The sequence below is a fragment of the Schistocerca nitens genome, chromosome 8 (genome assembly GCF_023898315.1).
Source record: "Schistocerca nitens isolate TAMUIC-IGC-003100 chromosome 8, iqSchNite1.1, whole genome shotgun sequence".
Lineage (NCBI taxonomy): Eukaryota > Metazoa > Arthropoda > Insecta > Orthoptera > Acrididae > Schistocerca > Schistocerca nitens.
The window spans coordinates 515,840,240-515,863,361 of record NC_064621.1 but is presented as its reverse complement, the minus strand read 5'-3'; the positions used below and the strand labels follow the sequence as shown (position 1 = coordinate 515,863,361).

General features: G+C 40.9%; 1 protein-coding gene across 2 annotated transcripts in view; it reads left to right on the top strand.

Annotated features, from left to right (window-relative positions):
* LOC126198583 (ras GTPase-activating protein 1) overlaps positions 1-4,155 on the top strand; it is a 162,152-nt gene extending 157,997 nt beyond the window's left edge. For both annotated transcript variants that reach the window (XM_049935021.1, XM_049935023.1), the window contains exon 18: positions 1,041-4,155. In XM_049935021.1, the coding sequence (XP_049790978.1) occupies positions 1,041-1,118 (78 nt within the window). In that variant the 3' untranslated portion in view covers positions 1,119-4,155. The remainder of the gene's footprint in view (positions 1-1,040) is intronic.
* Positions 4,156-23,122: the final 18,967 nt, after the last annotated feature.

Genomic DNA, 23,122 nt, shown 5'->3' with positions numbered 1-23,122 from the left:
CTGATGTGTGGGCAGATTTTCTGTTGTCCATTTCTGTAATTCTGCAGATTGACATGTCCTCGGAGATGGAAATGTGTTTTATCTGTCCACAGAATGTTCCATGGCCATTCTTTTTCCACTTCCATGCGAGCAAGAAATCCCACAATGAGCGTTCTTCTTGCTAGCAGCTCAGCAGGAAGCAACTCCTGTACATGGTGATTTTGTATGGATAGCAATGCAGGATGTTTCATGAGATTTTATGCACTGTACTCACTGGCAAGTCCAATGTTCAGGCAATTGCCCATACACTACATCTTTGCATACCACTGCTCGACCCCTGCACTGTGGCTACATCCTTAACAGATGTCAGATCAACTGCTTTCCTCCTCCTGCCATATTGCACTTCAAAAGAACCTGTTTTTTCACATGTCGTAATCATTTTCTACTGGCCCTTATCAGACATTGAACCAACGCCTTTTTTCGCACTCTTGAGTGTCTGGAACTTCTGCAAGGCTACTGGAGCACAGTCACCATTTTTGTAAAAGAGCTTTACATGCAGTGTGCCACCATTCATAGAGATAATTATGTTGGGTGTGTCGTGTATTGTGTGCATAATCTGATGCATACAGCACCATCTCTTTGTAAAATTTTCATTTTTTATTTGTTTGTTTGTTTAATTATTCCATGACATTTTCCCCTGCATCAATAATACACTGTTCAACTGTTCAAATTTGATGTGATTCTGAGCAGTGGTTCTCTTTTTACAGCATTTTGAAACTGGAACTTTAACTAGGGCACCCAGGACGTTGACAGAAATTGCAAGTTTGGGCCATATCACAAACACTTTGAGCCATCACCTTGAACATTATTGGTACTTGAAATAATTGCAAATTCTGGATAACAAGAAATGAGACACAATTTCTTTTTTTCTTGTTTCTCCCTTTTGACATGCTTTATTTTTACATATGTTTTGCTTTGTGTGCAGATAATTTTTTGAACTACTGACAGAAAAACCGATGTGTGAAACAGTTTAACAATTTATCTACTCAATTTCTTTCCAGGTTACTCTAAAGAAACTAGTCACTGTCACAGAAATGCTGAGTAAGCACAAACAGAAGTACCTGGAAATGATAAGGTAGTTGTTTCAACAGGAGGCACATCCAGTTTCCCATAGTGAGTCTATGTGCCATTCTGCTTTTGGCATTTGAGTAGGACATGCTGAGGAAAGACTATGGACTGTTGAAGATGTAATAGTTTGTGGCTGAAGAGTAAGAAACTTTTTGCATCGCTTTTCTCAATTGCCAGGACGAATATACTCAGGTTATGTGATCGTGTTAGATATTGTTATCTAATATATATTTGAAATGAACAATATAGCACAAAGAGTACTCATCAGGAAGGCAACAGTACTATACTGTTACTTAATTCCTAGATATTTAGTTTGTATACACACACGGATGAATGAAGCGATTCGATTGAACACCTTCGACTAAAGTAGATATATGTTCGCATAAGTATGTGATGAATCTTTTTTATTACAGTGAGATTAATTTTTATATTTATATGTTTCGTAGTGACTGTCTGAACCGAATGAAAACTATTTTGAATGTAACAGTAATGTAAATATTTTGATGCATTTTACCTTGTGCATTTTGTACAGAGAAATTATATAGCTTAGCTCATTTGAAGAAAAATAATCTCCAGTGAACTAGTGATTACATCTTTGTTAACTGTCTTTTTTATGTATGAAATTTTACAATACATCAATGTGATCTGTATAAAGCAATTCCTTGTGTAGTTTTTTTAATTGAATCAAATACCAGTTGTACATAATAAGGAACAACTGGTATACAATTATTTTCATACTATTTTGATAAAAAAAAGAGGGTATCATTCTAAGGAAGGCCTGATTGAGTAGTTTTTCCTTTGAATAAAATTTGCTAGTTATATTAGGCACTGATGAACTTAAAAACAAGCAAAAATATCATTACAGTGAGATGTTTTGTGTGTGGAAAGAAGGAAGGGGAAAGGGAAGGCGGTAATGCGTGTATACTGTGCAGCAGACATAAAACAGTAGGTAGGAGGTGGGGGAAGGGGGGTGAAGAAAGAATGGGAAAAGACAGGGAGAATATATTGTTACAGGGCATTAATTATTACAATAGTGACTCAATTACTTGTATCAGCAGCAATGGTTTATAAGAAATTTCTTACTTCTAGGAAACCGTTTCCCTCAGTCACTGAAACCATTTAAATTGTTGTTTCTGAATTTAATGCTGTCATCATATTAAATGACAAATGTGAATTGCAGTTGAAAACTCTGAAAATATCTTGAATATGTGATAAATCATCTTCCATTATGTCATGGAGCATGTTAAGCAGTTATGAAATAACAGAACACCTTTTGACTGAATCTGATTGAAAAGATCAGTTGTTAGTATTATTGCTCAAAGTGATACTGTAAAGCTGTGACATCTCTGTTGTGAATCCATTATATTATCATCAGCATAAATATTTTGTGTCCACTGAAGGTGTAGTCCTGGAACCTACATAAATATTTTTTTTTGTTTGTATTTTAGGTACCTTGTCTTTTGCTTCCAGTGGACAACAGCATAATACAGATGTAACAGTTACTTCATTCTTTGTAATAAAAAAGTCATTGTGAATTCACTGCTCCATTTTAGTGTTTGAACTGAAATTACAGCACTATAAGTGTGTGCATTGTATTTACTGATAGACTTGGTGATACATAGACGTTAGACATGTGGTTTGGTAGCCCACATGCTAAGTATGCTCTGAAAGTTCGAATTCTTGCCTTTGCAATGCTGCATATTTTAGATTTACTATAGGAACATAAGCATGTGAACTTTTTAAGAAGGAAATGCTTCAGAAACTTTTTATACAAGAAGAGACTGGAAGAAGCATTTTCATTAGTAGACATTTTACGTAAACAGTTTCATAAGTAATGTATTTGTCTTCCATAGACATGGGATTAGATAATGTCTCTCACACTTTAAATTCAGATTATGATCTTGTCATTTCTTTTGCAGCATTCTAATATCAGTGAATTGTTCCATTTATTTAAAAGAATCAGCCCAGTAATTTACAAAAATCATTATGATTCTGTGAATGGATGTGTTCCTCAGATCCATAAAGATGAATAAGATGCTACCTAAAGTTCAAGGGATTAAAATAGAGACCATGCTTGTTGTAAATCTTTATACTATGAAAAGTTGCATGCATAGCTTCTGTTACCCATTATGTCTCCTATCATCAGATCCTTAAAAGCTACATAGCACATGAACATACAGTAAGGCTGCTCCACAATAGCAAGGTCTCCTCACAATTTCTGCTTTTCCCTGCACAGCTTTTTCTCATTTAAAAACGTTATAGAATCACAACAGGTATTGCAGCACACTAGAGAGCTCATCAAAGGAGCTACAGAGCAGGGCTCCAGAGTGCATGAATATGTGGAAGATCAAGTGAGTCACTGTAAATGTACCTAAGCAGAGGAAGCTGAAAATTAGGGTAAGTAATTTTCATTAGTAGTGAATGTCCCAGAACTTTTGGGTAGCACCACTTAATTCCTGTAACAGGCCTAAGCTGTCATTTTGAAAGTAATTAGTATTTTGCTTTTGATGCAGAAGAGCTGTGTATAAAGGCATTCATACAAATCATAGAATCACAGGTTTTGTGCTGACTGTGGCTGGAAATGGGAGCGTTTCACTCCAATGGGGAATAATAGATGTCATATATATTACACAGTTGATTTATTTAGTAACTAAATGATTTTCTGTGTGATATAGGAGAGTAAACAAGTTGCTTTTGGGAATAGTGACAAGTACATGGAACACACATGACCAGAATATTTTGTGGTCTCAAAGTACAAACTTATTTTTGTGATGTGAAAAATGAGATTGCCTTTTTATTGCAGTGCATTAGAACTTCATCTGTTGTCTTATTTATAACAGCATAAATATTATAAATTTGAGTCAATAAGCATTATGAACCCAGAATTAGCCTTGTGGTGGAGGCAGGACACCTTCATTAGAACTAGGTATCGCATTTGCAATAGTTAACTTCATAAAAGTATACTTGCTGTACACAATAATTTTGTAAACACGAAATCAAATGAATTGTACTTTAAAAATCAGCAGTTATAGAGACTGTTATTATAACATTTGTGCAATATATTCATAATAAATAGTTCATTTCAGATGCCAAAACCATTCGTTTTCTTCCTTTCATGCACATAAGCATATACATGTTTGAAATTTCTCATAAATAGAGGTAAGAAGGAGTTATCTGTAATTGCTTTTGAAGAAAATTTAATATCCAAGATGGCATTCAGGACTGTTTATTTCTGATGACCAGTTTCAACAGTTAAGACTGTCATCTTCTGATATTTAAAAAGCCTTATTGTTATACAGCCAGTTCTTTTATGACTGTATCACACATATCATATTGACAATATAGTGGATATTACGTAGCAAATTCCATACCGGTTTCTTAAAAATAAAAATAAAATCCGGTTTGTCACAGACAAAATCAATACAATTAAAAAGCACCTTGCATAACTAGGTATAATTAGTTAAAACGTGCCTTGCATAACTAGGTATAACTAGTTAAAAAGCACCTTGTGGACATCTCTAGTTACACAGGTGCTTTTTAACTGCAGTCATTGTTTTTGTGAAAATAGTTCACGGGGGAATTGCCGGATGCCAGTGTCTAACGGGCACTGGAACCCAGCAGTTCACCCATGAACTATTTTGACATGAAGTCTGCTAGAAGAAGCCGAAGAATTGTATCATGCACCTCTACGTGGAGGAGACATATCGCAGCATGAAAAGACTAGACAAGCTGTGCCACCGGAAGAGTGCCTGTTGGACAGACATCCAGCAGGTCACCCATGAACTAGTTCGACATGAAGTATCCTGGAAGCAGGTGACGTATTGGTTTTATTTGTGAAAAACTGGTTTTTATTATTAACATACCTCTGTCAAATGTGCTACATAATATCTGCTATAACGTCAACATGGCATGTGTGATGCAGTCATAATAGAACAGGACATAGAACAAGTTTTTTAAAGACCAGAAGGTGATGGTATTAATTGTTGAAGTAGATCATCAGGAATAAATAGTACCAAATACGATCTTGGCTATTAAATTTTCTCCAACTTCTGCCCCCCCCCCCCCCCCACACACACACACACACACATGCGCGCGCGCGAATCCTGAAGATAAGTATGAGGTATGAGAAGAGTTGTGACTTGTACAAAGTCTGTTGCACATTAGTTGAGCCAGTGAGTATCCATAGGCCCCTAAACAAGGCAGAAAATTGCTGGCTTTCAGATAAATCCTTCTTCAGACATATCGAACATACATACCCACACATACATACATACAGGCATCATGCCTATATGGTTATATTGTCCCAGCTGACTACATTGGGCTAACATAGTAGCTCAACTTGGGTGAACCCTATTTCAGATATCCTTGTGTGAGTTCAATATTTTGCTCCATACTAATAAAAGATAGCAAGGATCTGATTTCAGAAATACAGCTGGAATCACCTTTGATGCTCAGTAATCAGTTCAATATTGACAACAAGATGTGATGTGATTTCACATCTATGTCAGTAATTTACACATGATAAGATACCCTCACAACTAAAAACTATGTCGATACAGTAAAACTTGATTGAAGCAGAACATCTGTAATTTGGAAATCTGCCCAAGCCTTACAAGTATTTCAGTCCTGATGCATTCAATGCACTTTTATATGCTAACTTTTAGAAGAAAGCAGAACGTGCTTAACATGGAAACGGAGTGCAAATTTTAAGTCTTAATTAATAATTCATTGTTTAATGCAGGAAGGAGGTTGCAGCACTACAGGATATATTAGTTATTCATGGCTTTATAAGGTCGCTGCTTTTAACACCAAGACTGTAAAGCTCTGACTGACTATGCTGCTAAGTGGCGCAAAACCAAAAAAAAAATGTTCAGCGCAGCACTGCGGGTGTGGACATCAAACTGCACTGCTCCGTGCAACAACAAACAAGATAGACACAGTGTCAGTAAATCGTAGGAGATCATTCATGAGTGCTTTGTTTGTCAGCATTTCTCATTTTCCATTATCATCGACATGTGTAGGCACATACTGGAACAATGCTAGGCACCAATTTGCTGCATATACAGGTTCTCCCAATCTGTTGGAACTATTGTACAGTGCAGCAAAAAATTGTGTAGAAAAACCAATTTGGAACAGGAAATTCAAACTGGTTTCCTTCTGTGATATGTGGTGAAAAAAGTGAAATATAAAGAAAATAAACATGGGAATAATATGCATGTACACACAACAATAAATTTAAAATTGGTAAAACTATGGAAATACCATATTATTTATCAATTAGTGTAACAATCTAGTGCCCTATTTTATTATGTGCAGTAAAGGAATATCTGCTGTACAGGAGTGGAGGTTCGCAAATACGTGTATAATTAAAATTTATCTTTTATGCATGATACCTGACAAATTTTATGTGGCCTAGTGAGTTTAGTGTAATCCAGAATCATGTCCAATATGGAAAATTATTTTAGTCCCATGCAATTCTTTTAAGCAAGTTTTACTGTATTTGCAGTTTGAGATTGCCTGTAACATGCTCAATATGCCCACCGCTAATCTTGTCATTGGATACTCTTTGGTTCTTTATCATTGTTACAATCATTACATTTCATTTTACCACATTTAAAAAAGAGGGGCCATTCATTATGCCACATGCAGATTCTATCCAAGACTTTCTGCATTTCCTTATAATCATCCAATGACAATACTTTCCTGTAATATGTAGACTATAGACTCATCAGCAGACAGTCTGATAGAGCTGCTGTTCCTATCTGATAAATTGTTTATGTATAGTAAGAACATTAGATGTCCTATTATGCTTCCTTGGGGCACAATTGGTGTTACTTTTGTTTGTGTTGAACATTTACCATCCAGCATAGGATATTGTTTTTGCATCACTGTCGGAGTGGTACTATTAAACCAAGCAGGGTCCTTGCTGTCTTCTATTACTTTACTTGGCATGTATTTATCTGAACTGTCATTTGTAATAGCTTTCAGATTTAATCACAATTTCTCTGTGTTTGCAGGATCTAAATTAAATATTCAATTAAATTTTCACAGTTCAATTTTTAGGTAGGTAAACGCCATCATTTCAGCCACACACATACTCTCGTAGCTTTCTTGTTCATTTTTCCTGTGGTGACAGTTGTTCCTGTGATAATGTCATGGTCACTAATCCCTCTCTCACTGGTAACACCCTAAAACAATTGGGCGTGTTTGTAACCAAAAGTCTAAAATACTTATTTTTCATGTGAGTGTTGGGCAGTTATGTGACAGTGTATTCAGTGTTACTTTGCAGTACCGTTTGTCCTTACTACCAACAATGTATGAATAGTTTTATTGGTTGAGACTTGGCAAATTAATGCCATCACCTAAGTAGTATTGTATACTCGGGGTATTTTTGAGATGTCAAGCTTAGCCCTACTTTTGAATAACTTTACAACCAGTGTGTGAGAATCTGATGGCTGATAAGTACAGCCAATTATTAATCTATGTCCACCAACCATAGTTACTCTTGTGGTTCTGAGACTTTACTGTAAGTACTCCAGCAGTTGACAACCGATATTTCAAGACTGTCACTCTTTGGATTTAATACCCAGTCTGTTGGTATAATTGCTTTATATGATACTAATTTTTCTATTGGTGATCTTAGAGTTTCACTTAAAAAGAAAAGCATATGTGCCCTACAGATACTCAGCCACACATGTAGCCATTTTAGGTCTAAAGCACTGATAGACTTTTCGTAGGCTGTTTTACAAGTGTGCACTATGTAGTGTGGATCAAGGAAGCTACATCCATTCTTCTCATAGAACCACCTGTTGTGTTACGTTCTAGTTTGTCATCAGAATGCACCACAATACAGTAGCAATAAGCAGGTGAATGCGGGAGGAGTGGAAGCAAACTCTCAACCTCATGATCACTACGTTGGTCCAGGTCATCACCAATTTGGATATATTTTTTCCATAACTTTTTTCATAGTTTTTTTTACCTATTCTCTTCACCCATCAATTACAGGTTCTTCTTAGGCTCTCATAGAATTAAGTTAATGGGAGGAGGAAACTTCTTGTTGTTAAATTTTCTTTTCAACTGAGTTTTTTGTACCTTTAGAAACGTACAGCAGCTTGCTGATATTGCTGCTCTGAAGGTATTCCATAGATCATATTAACTTTATTATATTCACAAATAATCACACCCAGTATACCACAAAACTTTCTTTGCAGCTTGGTGGATAAAACAGCATTACTGAATTTTGGCTTGTACAAATGTTTTTACCGATTATGGACTTTGACTGTTTCTTCGTAAAAATAAATAAAAATGTATAGCTTAAAATATTCACTTCCTCTCTTTAGTTAAAATTGCCTTATTTTTGCAAAATTATTTCACTGCTCAAGATAATTTACATAAAATCAATTCTCCACAGATGTTCAGCAATAGTCTCCCACCTTTGTTTCTGATAATTATTTTTTAAATTTTCAAACACAACCTTCACTCATCGTATATTGTAAAAATCTCATGAACCAGCTTCATCATATTTTTAACAAATGATTCCACACAATATACAACCAAACTTTCTGCCTTAATCAGATGTACTAGTTTCAGTGTCATTAACAGCTTGGCACATAAAGCAGACTTTACAGCTTAGCGGGTGATCAGACACCAATTGATTTATAATATCAAAATATTTAAAACAACGTAATTGTTTTACTTTAGCAATGTACAATAATTAAACAGCAGCAGTGCAGACAAGTAGTGTCTGCACACTATACAGTAATTGGCGCGCAGTGACCTATTTTTGTTCAAAACTGAGGGTGAGTTCATTCATTTGTTCAGAAGGGGAGGCTGGCAGTGTTTGCCCCCTCTCAGCTAGTCAGTGATGACAGAATTGAAGTGTGTGCCCTGCAGTCTTTCCCAAACAATTTTACAGAACCTACTCAGTTTTTTAAAAAAATTGCATTATGTGTCAGCTTCATGATGATGTACTCATCATTTCATTAATGGTCACAGTTATAGTGATATTTGCATGTAAGTAAGACACTGCATGATATTTGAAATAGTTTGCAATGAAAAATAGGGGTCGCTATGATTTTGTGTTTAATGCATATTACAGTATATGTTGCTGTGTATGAAATTTAGCTAACATATTGAATTTTTCTTTAGACTTGGGTGGAGGTCACTATCTGTCACCAATATTGAGGAAAGTGATCTGATGTAGCCCTTGCGGTGCCGCCCACATTGCCACCTCCCAGTCAGCCTGCACGCTATTCGTTCATTTCTTTCGTCGGTCAAGTCGACTGAATCGAGTTATCGAGTAGTTGTACTTTCCTGTGTAGCACATGTGTCCGTGTCATCATATTTTATATGTTTCTGTCTGGCACATAACACATATCTATGAGAAAAGTCACGGCCATTCTATAGTGATCTCAATACATTATTCTGTCTGACATTTGCTTGGTAAAAGTCACTATTTTCTTGTACAGAGGCCCTTCAATACGTAGCATTATAAATACGGACTATTCACTGGATAAGAAGCTAGTTTACATTCAGAAGCAGAAATATTAATACTGAAGAATTAATAAGTAAAAAGTCCTAGTTGTAGCAAGTGCAAATGTGAAGATTAGTCAAGAGTGAGAGTGATCAGTTGATTGTGAAGTATTAATAATAGTAATTCATAGTAATTTCTCAGTAAAAATAGTGTTACAAGACTCGTAACAATATTTTTACCAATAACGTAACAATAGTTCCCCATCTATTGATGCATATATCTCCAGTAATAAGGTGGCATTGTCTTGTATGTGTGTATAATCAGTTTAAATAAAACTTTCGTAAATTTTACATGTGACTTGATTATTTTTTATTATGGTAAAAGTAAAGGTAGCTCAAGATATCTCTAGCGCCCCCTCCTTGAGGTTTTTCTGTATCCACCACTGGATGTAAATATTCATTTGCGATTGTGTGCACCGGCACTAAAGCCAGAGCGAAATATGCACATCATTCCTGATATTTCCTAAATGGCTTGAAATACTGAAATGAGATTTTGGCAAATGATAACACAGAAAGAGGAGAGTATTTTGCCTCAGGGTTATTATGCAAAACTTTATTATCTACCTTGTTATTCCACTAACTACAGACATTTTTTGAAGCAAAAATGTTATGCCATGGGTTTGGAACAACATATGTGAAGACATTACATGTTTATTTTTGTTCTGAAGACCTGCTTTTTCATAATCTATTGACCTTACTTTCCCCTCATTTTCCCACTTAATAAACCACTGTTTTAGAATTATCTCACACTTGTGTCTGCATAACATGTCAGTGAGGAGACATTGTGAAATCTCCACTGTGTTTTGACAAAAGAAGCAAATTTTAGTGTGGCAACAAGAGAAATGTGCAGTTTTTGCTCAAAATTTGCCACACATGATGCTTCTCTGAAAGTTACAAATGGTTAACAAGCCAGGTGAAAATCAATTGTTGCTGTTGTTTCATTTTCTGCAGAATTCCAGATCTTTCTGAATGGCTTCCATGCAAGTTTAGGAATGGAGGAGTTCCATTTAGTATTTTTAAAAACATGTGAGCTTAGGCTTCAGTTTAGGATCACACTTCCCCTACAGCGCCTGCCTGTAACCCCCACCACTACCGCTCTCCCCATGTGTGCCCTGCCTATTGCACATCTACCGGCCACATTATTATGCGTGCACACTACAGTGGCATCTTCTCCTGTGGGCTGACCATTGGCTGGTAGGTTTTCCACGACCGACTGTTTATCAGACACATCACAAAGAAAGTATACAATGCTGGTCTCTTCTGCTCTCACTTGGTAACATGCAAGAGACAAGGTAAACACAGTTACCTAGTTTGATTTACTATTTTAACCCTAATACAGTAAAGACATTGCTTACACATAACGCAAACTCACCTAATGCAACACAGCACTCCAGGAACATAAGGTGACAATAAGTCTGGCATACTGCATGATGAAGCCTCTGGTTTAGTACCCCCACTTTGCTCCAGACCAGAGTCCTCAGCACAATGCTGCAAATTAACAACTGTACAGACACCTCCCAAGTGAGGTTAACTGTCTTCACCACTTCTTCCAGCCTCTGCAAAGAACTGAAAATGGCCCCAGAATCCATGTTACAGATTTCACTGTTGCCAATGTGAGTGACGATCCACATTTGATTGCAATCTGTGCTGTGCTCTCGATTCCTCCTGGGATGGCCTCTTCCACTTGGCTGACAGTTTCTTGCAGGATACACACTGAGTACACATTTTGTCACTTCTGTGCCATGATGCTCCTTGCTACTAGAATACAAGTAGCTGGCAGGCAAGCTCTGCAGGGCATTTACAACAGGAGACTGCCCTGCCACTGTATCGTTGATGAATTACACAGCCACTGGATAGTCATCAATGCAACTTCCAGCTGTTTATGAACAGCAGCCAGCTCCTTCATCACAACCTCACAATGGCCCCAACCCCTAGCCTTTATAGGGATGATTCTAGATTTTTCAAAGACATATAACTATAACTAAACCTGCAGACTTGTTGTCTAATGCAGGTTGTGTAATATAATGTGTAATTAAATAAATATTTAAACACTCTGGATTAATGTTCCTCATATTCCTTGGTCTGTCAGATTTGATTGTAAACTCAAACTTTCAACTACTTCCTACTTTGTTATCATCAGGAGGTACAGCCATGTGCATGTAAGGAGGTAGACGGTAGGGTGATGTACAGGTGCAAGGAGCAGTGTACCACATGACACTCCAGCCAATAGCACGTTGGTCCGCTGCGTGACAGCAAGAGGTGGTGCGGTACCAGCAGTGGGAGTGAGTGACGAGTAAGCTGGCGATGCTTAGGGTGGGTGGTGCCGGCCAGGTTGGCCTGAGTCTTCGTCCGATCTTACGCACGCAGGGGTGGGCAGGTGCTGGGTGTGATTGTCATTTAAAGATTGTGGAGGCAAGGGCACAACGGCATTGCCAGGTGACTGCGAGAAGGGGTTGACAGCTTGTTGTCCAGATTTGACAGCTGAAAGTGCTCGGTCTGGTGTTACCAGCATGAATCACCAGTGCCTCCTGCGTGAGGGCAGACAGGACCCTGGGAATGTGTGGAATAATGCTGTTGTGGAAATGGTGGAGGCTGCGATACGGCATCAGGGGCATACCGGGCTGTTGATGGTGGTGGAGGTGAATTTGATGCATCACACTAACACTGCAGGAGAGGTAGAGGGGCAGGCGTATGAGCATCTTGAATGTCGGGGATGCTGGTGCCTGTGTTAGCAACTGGTGTGTCAGTGCCAGTGCAGCATTGTGGATTTCCGACAGCCGTAGTGTGGCAAGCCAGCATCTTGTAGGTTTCAGCAATGGAGGTGCTTGGCACGGTGTCATCAGTGGTGGCACCATCGGAAGCACTGGTGTTGGTGGTGTCATGTTTCTATGGGGTTTTGACGAGGATGATAGTCGGTCTGGGTGGTGTGGGATCAGGCAGTGTAAAGGTGGACTTCATCTTATCGATCAGAATGCTGGTTAGGGGTACCGTGGGCCCGCATCTCGTGGTCGTGCGGTAGCGTTATCGCTTCCCACGCCCGGGTTCCCGGGTTCGATTCCCGGCGGGGTCAGGGATTTTCTCTGCCTCGTGATGGCTGGGTGTTGTGTGCTGTCCTTAGGTTAGTTAGGTTTAAGTAGTTCTAAGTTCTAGGGGACTTATGACCACAGCAGTTGAGTCCCATAGTGCTCAGAGCCATTTGAACCATTTTTTGGTACCGTGGAGATGCGCTAGTTAGGGGTACCGTGGAGATGCAGGGTAAACATCTTGGAGTCCTACTTCAGGATCCAGTGCAGACGAGTAATGTGAGCGAAGTGGAGGCTGGTGAGCATCAGTGTACTGCATAAGGTGGGTGCATGACATGAGGTTGCCGTGAATGAATGGTCTGCGTTCATCAGCCACTGGGGAAGGGTGGCCCACTGGGGCGTCATGCAGTCCTGCAAGGTGGTATGATGTTATTGGCAGTCTCCAGGAAGTTGCCAGGCATGGTGAGTGGTTGGCCACAAACAAGGTCAGCAGTAGGCAACATTCCCCCAGTTGTTGTGGCAGGTGAAGGCGACCTTCAAGATATGGTGGAGCCATTCCACCGTGCCACTGGCAGCTGGATAATAGCTCAGTGTCAGGTGCAGGTTAGCCCATCAGAGGTCTGTCGGTGCACAAAAAGGTTGAAACGAGCAATCCACATGGAAACGAAAGTGGCAGCTACAGTGGTAGCAGCATCGTCACATATTTGCATTCCCTCAGGCCAGGGGGTGAATCTGTCCAATGTGATGAGGTGGTAGCAGCAATTTTCAGAGTAATGTAGAGGACCGACGATGTTCAGTTCAACATGTATGAAGTGAATGCCTAACATCTGGGAAGGTGATGGGTGTGTGTTCATGGTGGCCAACCTTGACATGCTGATGGGTGAGGCAGGTGCGGGTCCAGGTTCTGCAGCCCCTATGAATACCTGGTCACACAAAATGCTGCATCACCAGAATGGCAGACATGACCACACCAAGATGTGCCAAGTTGTGTAATTGGTCGAATATGACCTTCCAGAAGGCAGCGGTCAGGAGCGGGCACAATGAGGCGATGGATATGTAGCACCAGATACTGCTGTCTCAGCTGGGAATTGCTGAACATCGAATGCAGAGACGGGCGAATTCTGGGTCATACTCCTGGACTGTGCTAAGTGCCTCGTAGTCCAGGGATGAGGCAATGGCGAAGGTGCATCTGAAGCACTCGGCGATGACATTGTCATTTCTGATGGCATGATGTATGTTAGTAATAAATTCAGAGATGAACAGCAGCTGCCAGAATTGACATGGGGAGCGCTGGTAAAATGTCTTTCACCAGAACAAATGTTACAGGCATGTGGTTGGTGAAGATTGTGAATTCACAGGCTTCCACTAATAGCCGAAAGTATTTGACTGCCTTGTAGGTTGCGAGGAGCTCTCTGTTGTATGCACTCCAGCGTTGTTGAGCAGCAAAAAGCATGCTGGAGAAGAAAGCGAGCAGCTGCCAGGTGTCACAAGCATGCTGCTGCAGGAAAGTGTCGATGGTTGTGTGGCTGGCATTGACCAAAAGGGCAAGTGGGGCAGTGGGGTGGGGATGGGCAAGCTCCACTAAGTATCACTTGCGGCAAAGAAGCTGTCCTCCATTTGCATGGTCCACGGCACTGGCTTGTTGCCATTTGTTTTGATGCCATGGAGGGCAGCTCATGCATAACACCAGGGTTCCTAAGATGGCGGCAGAAGGAGGTTAATGTACTGAGTAGGTAGTGGAGTCCCTTGAATGTCACTGGATGTGGGAATTCAAGGGTAACTTGCACCTTGCCGGGCAGGGGAAGAGAGCCAGCAAAGGGGATGAGATGGCCCAGGAATACCACCTCACTGGTGCTGAGAAGTCACTTTGCTGTGTTTATGATGATGCCAGCATCCTGGAGGTGTTCAAAAATATTGCAGAAGGGCTCATGGTGTTTCTTGGGCTTTGCCGGAAAAAAATGAGTATCTCATCCAAGTAAGGAAAACAGCAGGGCAACGCTCGCAAGACACGGTCCAAGAAATGCTGCCACATTTGAGCAGCTTTATGCAGGCCAAAGGTCATGAAGGTCCTCTTTCAGAGCCCAGATGGCGTGATGATGGCAGTTTTCTGGATGTCCCTGGGCCCAACCTGAATTTGGGTGAATGCCTTGGCACAGTCGATCATGCTGAAAATTGTAGCTCCAGCCAGCACATTATTGTAGCTTCATAGTAGCAGCACCAGGTGCCATTCAGTGATGGTAAGGGCATTTAGCTTCCAATAACTGGCACATGGGTGACGCCCTCCTTGGAAAAGTATGGACATCCACACGCTATTCAAAGGACACAGCATGCCCACAGTGAGCAGATGATCAAACTTGGGCTTGGCAATCTTGAGTTTGCGCAGTGGCAGGGGCCATGGTTAGCAGAAGGAGAGTTGTCAGGGGCTGGTGTTGATGTAGTGGACAGTAGAATGGTGGACCGCCTAAGGTGTGCTGGATGGTGGTGTGAGAGCAGGAGATTGCACCAGGAGATCAACATATGGCCAGAACATGCCACCTGCTTCACATTGAAGGAAACAGCAAAATGAGTGGTGCATTTTGTTGATCTCCTGGCATCGCTGTCAATGAGGTGCCAGCCAGCAATATCAGGGAGAAGTCCACTCCGATAATGGGGTAAGTGGTGTCAGCAATGGTGAAGGTCCATGGGAGGTCTCATTGCAGTCAGAGTGTCTCATGCCTTTGTCTCATGCACCCTGTCAGTGAGGCTGGCGGTGATGGTTTGGGGGAGATCAGCATGTGATGTCACAGCCATCTGTATCAGGGCCAGGAGGTGAGCCAGCCAGATGTTGTACAGAAAACCATCGGAGACCATACACGGCTCTGTCAGGCTCTGGAGGTGGCACAGGAATTCCGAGGGTTGCCAGTTCCAACAGTATTCAGAGGAAAGGAGGATCGGGGCGCACTGCTTTTTGGACATCATGTGTTGCATCATCAGAGTGTCTCATAGTGCTCAGTGGCTGGGGGAGACGAGGTTATGTTGTGCAACTCCACGCACATGTTGGCTCAAGTTGGCTGCTCACCATAGTGAACATGGTGACGTCCTGGATGATGCGACACCTGGCAAAGGTAGCATCTGCCAAGGAAAACCACAGGTGCCGGGTCCCCCAGATTGAAGGGCAGTAGGTGAGCCATGGCACAGCTAGGCAGAGTGGTGGTGATGCAGGGAGATCGGCGTGTGGAGGCAGGTGAGATGGCAGAAGTAGTTGCAGGAGAAGGAGCCAGTGTGCAGGCATCGGTGTGGAGTCTGGTGCTGAGGACTTGGGCACCAGTGGTCGCATCGCCGCGAGTTGCACGCACAGGACAGCATTGCACCATTCCAGTTCTGCAAGGTGTGTGATCAGCAGGTGGAAAAGGAGTCACATGTGCCAAGGCATCGATTGAGCCAGTGGCAAAAGCCATAGTTGTTAGGTTCCATAAGGGATGATGAAACACGCACAAGAGAAACAACTCATGATCCAAAGCACACCATTATCCACAGCAAGAAAAACAAAGTTGCTGGTGCAATGCAATCATGCACAGGATTTGAAATGAGTGCTAGTGGGATGAGGCAGCCATCAACATGATGAAATAGGAGGTTAAATTGAATAAGTTAATTGTCGAGTCGTCAGTGTAGGAAAGCTTCCGTACATAACATAACAGTTTGGTTACGAAATATTGAAACAAGGCATGGTAGGCAAGAACAGTGACCACATGTGGTTAAGAAACACATTTTTAATGACTACACTACTACAAAAAACATAAATTTACAGTTGCTGAAGAAAGTCTCTTGCCAATTTGTGGCACTAGACAAAGGTATGGCCCGGTTGGAATAGTGTTCACAAAGGGAAGTCATAACCTTGTCCCTGAGTATCACCAGCACAAGGCTGATATTTTTTGACATATGACACAGTATTAATTGCAGAAGATGCAGTGCAAGACACTGATTTACGTGCCCAGCTGCTCGCAAGATGTAGAGACAACGCAGTGTGGGTGTGTCTTGAAACTACGATAAGCATCTCGGTATGAAGCATGTCGCCATGTGGCATGTCTGCTGTGGCTAGGAACTGAGCTATTGTCCCGTACTGGTAGCCAGCAACAATAGTATACAGATATCTGATCAACTGCATCGCAAGATCGACAGCTTGTGATGGAAGCAAATGCATGAAGGAAGAAACTCATTGCATAAGCAGATGGCCATAGCGAGCTAGGAACATACAGAATTGATAAAAGGGGAGGGTCTAACATGTGGGTCATAGTGTGATAACATTTTTCAAGGACATTCTAAATTGAAAATAAAGAGACACATGTTTCGGCCTTTTGCTAGATGCTCCATAGTTTTTGAAGGAAAAAAAAAATCAGGAAGAAAAGTGACAACAGAAAATGATATTTTTAGTGCTATACATTGAATGATCATCCAAAGAGAAACATTTTTTTATATACAATATGAGGTCCAAAGTTAATAATGTTAGAGTTACTGTGTTTCCTTGCTGTAGCTTGGGTACCCATCATTCTGCGCGTCTAGCAGCTGTCTATTCATGAGCATTCTTGCAGTCAATAGAGTGAAACTGCCAAAACATGAATATCTCTCACACCATGCATAACACACAAATGTAATCTTGCTACATTTACATTTTTTCTGGTGCATTTTTTGTGGAAAAAACATCTGATTCACATGGCTAATCACAGATCTATCAAAGATCAATTTGGACGTGTTTCAGCCATATAAAACCATATCTTAAAGGACAGGCGTCAACAGCTCGTTATGGACAAATGGATGAATTTTGATAGAGTGGATACTATCCTGTAATTTTCTGCTCTGCTGTGATGTCACACGATTTTGAAGACATGCAGTGAAATTCTTTGTCTGCCAGCAAAAGTAATCATCACCCAGTTGACAAAGGCAGATACATTTTGGTGGTATCACTTCCACAGTGCAAATCAGCTGAGCATCACCATCTACAAAAGTCCTACCATAGCTTGTCATGTCAGTTTGGTTACCCCAAGGATCGAGTATCCGGGCAAATATGTTTTTTGCTGCACCAAAGGTTTCATAACATGATCCAAATATGATTGATACAGTTGGGAGGTCAGCTTTCCTGATTTTTAGCACGTGATGAAAATGTTTTCAAATTCTCTTTTGGAGTGCTTCAGCTTCTTGAGAGACCCATGGACAGAAATTTCCATTGGGTTCTTGCAAACACAAGAACACTGTTGGCAGCAGTTTTCCAGATGCAGGATGAAATATTGCATAATGTATAAATGTGTAACTTTTGTCACACTACCAAATGCAACAAACATTGTTTTCTCACCTCGATGAGCCAATGTACTTTCTATATTGGCATGATGCTCACATCCTGTTTGCGGTGTTTCGGTGATTGACAAAATCTCAGTCATCGGTGGCAGTCAAGACCTTGGTCTGCCATTGAAAGAGCTCAGCAGCTTCAAGGGTTTTTTCTATCAATGTCTCTTCTTTTATGGAAATGTAGTTCGTGACAAGACATTGGTGAATTGTGTGTGTCACTTTGAACCTCTTTTTCCCGTGATAATGATGCTGTGAAATGAAAATCACTGTCCTCTGATTTATTGAACATACTTGCTGCTATCACCCATTGCGGAAGTTGTTACGTACTCTACATGCTGTCTGGCTTCAACGAATTTGTCGAATGTCCATTTATTGAACACATTTAATTTGTCAACTCTGGATCCTCTGTTTTGGATGCCTGTTTCCCACTTCTTCACTAAGTCCTTTCTCATTAACGTTGATGTCCCTTAGTCTGCAGTGTTTTCAAACTCCAATTCACTTTTGGCCTGTAACTGCAGTTATTTTGACATCCAATGGTACTTGCTCTCTCCCCTTACTACATTCGTAGTGCCCCTGCCCATTATACTCATTACTCACGGCGCGTTACCGATTCCCGTAAGAGTTCGGACACTGTTTGTGCATTCGCACAAACGGGAATCAGCAATGCGCCGCGAGTAATGAGTATAATGGGTGGGGGGGCTACGAATGTAGTGCGGGACAATACATTGAGAATGTGGGTTTCGCGGGAGGCGTGCCAGAGATAAATCCCTGCAGTCACGCTATCCTCTGTGCCCTCGGTGGCTCAGATGGATAGAGCATCTGCCATGTAAGCAGGAGATCCCAGGTTCGAGTCCCGGTCGGGGCACACATTTTCATCTGTCCCCGTTGATGTATGTCAACGCCTGTAATCAACTAAGGGTGTTCTTTAATTGTAATTTCATTCTAACGAGCTGCATGGTCGGTCACCAATGGTATCTGTTCCGAAAGAACAGATACCATCTTAGTATATATATATAGTTAAGGCTCACCGGCCACTTGACCATCTTCTTCTTCTGTGCGTATGCACAAATGGTGCCCGAACTCTTACGGGAATCGGCAACGCGCCACGTGTAATGAGTATAATGGGCAGGGGCACAACGAATGTAGTGCGGGACAATACATTGAGAATGTGGGTTTCGCGGGAGGCGTGCCAGAGATAAATCCTGCAGTCGTGCTATCCTCTGTGCCCTCGGTAGCTCAGATGGATAGAGCGTCTGCCATGTAAGCAGGAGATCCCGGGTTCGAGTCCTAGTCGGGGCACACATATTCATCTGTCCCCGTTGAGGTATGTCAACGCCTATAATCAGCTAAGGGTGTTCTTTAATTGTAATTGTGGTGTCACCGCCAGACACCACACTTGCTAGGTGGTAGCTTTAAATCGGCCGCGGTCCATTAGTACATGTCGGACCTGCGTGTCGCCACTGGCAGTGATCGCAGACCGAGCGCCACCACACGGCAGGTCTCGAGAGACGGACTAGCACTCGCCCCAGTTGTACGGACGACTTAGCTAGCGACTACACGGACGAAGCCTCGCTCATTTGCCGAGCAGATAGTTAGAATAGCCTTCAGCTAAGTCCATGGCTACGACCTAGCAAGGCGCCATTAGCCTTACATAGCAATTGATACTTATCGTATAAAGCATGTCTCATCAAAAAAGATGTATACAACAAGGATGGATTAAAAGTTAAGTATTCCAGGAGCTACGTACTTTTCTTTATAGCATTCATTACGTATCCTGTTTCAGACCTATCTCTAGCCTGCGTCAGTAACGTGTGCCCTTTCGGCTTCCTCGCCTTGTGTCTCGACTGGCTTGTCTAGACACAACAGTAATCTGTAGTTTCTGAAAGTATTTGCATGGAGTGTAGCCATGTATGGAAGTTAAACATGGACGATGAATAATTTAGACAAGAAGAGAATAGAAGCTTTCGAAATGTGGTGCTACAGAAGAATGCTGAAGATTAGATGGGTAGATCACATAACTAATGAGGAGGCACTGAATAGAATTGGGGAGAAGAAAAATTTGTGGCACAACTTGACTAGAAGAAGGGATTGGTTGGTAGGATAGGTTCCGAGGCATCAAGGGATCACCAATTTAGTATTGGAGGGCAGCGTGGAGGGTCAAAATCATAGAGGGAGGCCAAGAGATGAATACACTAAGCAGATTCAGAAGGATGTAGGTTGCAGTAGGGAGATGAAGCAGCTTGCACAGGATAGAGGAGCATGGAGAACTATGTCAAACCAGTCTCTGGACTGTAGGCAACAACAACAACAACAACAACAACAACAACAAAATGTTTGTTTCTAGGCTATCTTTCGATGTATAACATTGAAAATATTATTTTGTCTCATCAACTGTGACCTTGATTTTTTTCAAAAACTAGGGAATGTCTAGCAAATATCCAACACAGTGTCTCTTTATTTTCAGTATAGAATGTTCTTGAAAAACTTGATCAAAAATTATGACTGACATGTCAGACTTTCCCCTTGTAAGATAGATGTGCGGCAAAAGGCCTCCACAAGACTATTTTAAGCAATAGTAGATTTGTCAAAATCACGATATTTAATGTGGGATCATTGCTTGTGCACCATTCTGAAATTGTATGTAAGCATGCTATAGGATCAGCTTGTGATGATTGAGTATCTGTGCCTTTTCATTTCTTACAAACTGCTAAATTAAAATCTCATTTACTGTAGTCTTTCTTTCAGAACACCTTTTTCAGATATCTGATCTCAGAATACATGTGGTGCTCATCAGAAACAGTTGTAGCTCTACATATCAGCATGTTTAAAACAGTTGGACTGGATGATGAAAGCTTTTGACATTGTGATATAGGTCAATATGTGTTGGTTCCCGGTAAACAGTGTGACCAAGCTGCCCATCTAATTTTCATTCCAGCAAAACATAAAAATGTTAGTTTTCCTTCTCTTCATTTCAGCAGTGATCTTGATCTTAGTGTGCATACTATTCATATGATAATGAACAGGTGAAGAGCTTCCGTCCCATGTGGACAGATCATGAAGGTGTTATCAATATAACAAAAGAAGCAAGCTGGTCAAAGGTGAGCTGAATTTAATGTGTGTCCTTCAAGATGCTGCCTATAGAAATTAGCTGCTACCAGAGACAGTGGAGAACCCACGGCTATTCCATCAATCATTTCAAAGAATTTACCACTATACAAAAAGTAGGTGAATTTTATCTACCATAGCTGCTGTTTAACTCCATGACTGTTTCTTTAAAGGATAATGTTGAAGAACATCCACTAATCATAACAATGGAAGGCAGTTCATTTAAAATGTGATCACTTTTTCTTGTGAAGAGATGATTACATCCTGTTTTGTCTTCAAACATTCAGTATTGGGATCCTCTGTTGCTGGCTATTTGACTGAACATTGTCACAGTTCATGTTGTAATGTATAGAACTGAGTACACCTGCAGTCAGGTAGAGATTATTGGGTGGACTGGGTAAATTCAGGCATTGTCATTCATATGTGAAGCAAGTGAATGACAAATTGATCATTTGATTTGTTGTGAATTGCTAAAAGGCTTTCATCTAAATAGAAAACACACACTTTCACACAAGCACAACTCACACTCACAAGACCAATACCTGTGGCAACTGAGGCCAGACTGTGCATAGCAACCACACCCCAATGGGAGAAGCAGTCTGTGGGTGATGTGGATAAAGAGGAGGCTGGGGCTGGGAGGGGAAGGTACCACGCACTGCAACATACTGAGGGCGAGAGGGTAACTCTGAGTAGTTTTGCAAACTCAGATCCTCGCACACTACATCCTTCCTTTGAGAGCAGAAGGTCCCTGTTTCCATCGTGAGTGGAGCTTAACAGGAACACTAACGGTTACTTAGAATATCAGCTGAGAGGTATTTCAGCCCAACCACACACAAGTTGGCATTACTGGGATGGCACCAGATGTCTAGCCATTGGACAGGCTGGTGCCACTCTTCTCAGCCTTCGCCTGGATTTTTGAAACCCACGGCCACTGGCTCTTCTGCAGTTTCATGTCGTTTTGGGGAATCTATGACTTAACTGATAGGCAAACCCAGAAATTTTTCTGTTACCTCCACTTAATGGTCATGTACTCAGGAAAGCTATCTGTGGTTATCGATGGCTTGAGAAAATTACCTTTAATGCATAGTGAAGCAAATTAAATTCATTGTCTTTTTGGTAAAGGGTTTCATAGTCCTGCGCCTACTACACCTGAACTTGAAATTGTACAAGCGACCCAAATCTGTGATTGGAGCAGCTGTTTTAATTTTATGTTATGACTTATCTTTCTATAGCGGTGTGCTGGACTATTATAGAGACTTCAACACACGCTCTAAACACGTCAGGAAAGTCTCGGTGTTACAGCTGTATGTGGCTGATCATGATACGCTTACTAACTTTGTCTCTTCAGAGGTGTTTAATGGAGCAGAGCATTAAACCTTTGATGCCCTTTGAAGAAATAATAATAAAAATGAGTTCTGCTGTTTTCTGCATATCTGAAGTAACATCACATGTTGCAGCATTATATAAATGCTTGGATAAGGATGAGACAGCACAAAAACAGGCTCTCAATAAAGAAATTTTTTGACAGTGTGAAACATTTTTCAGAATACTGTTTGACAATATAATTTCCAATAACTATATGTCATTTCAGATTTATCAGCAGGACAGGATTGTTAAACTTCAGTTATTTGTGCATTGTCAGTTTGCATCACTACATTTTACAAATTTGATCAAGTACAAGTATGCCTGGTACACAGCACATTATTCAGAACAACTTACTCCATCCCAATTTTGTCTATATAAAACTAGTAATTATTGTGAAGTGCGTGAATGCATTAATTTTTCTTTTATCAGGTGTGTCTTGTGTAAGGAATATATTTGTTTTTGTCATCCAGTGGACACCACATTTTTTTTTTATAGCTACAGGGAATAAAAAAGGAATTGTTCAAAAATGGCTCTGAGCACTATGGGACTTAACATCTATGGTCATCAGTCCCCTAGAACTTAGAACTACTTAAACCTAACTAACCTAAGGACAGCACACAACACCCAGCCATCACGAGGCAGAGAAAATCCCTGACCCCGCCGGGAATCGA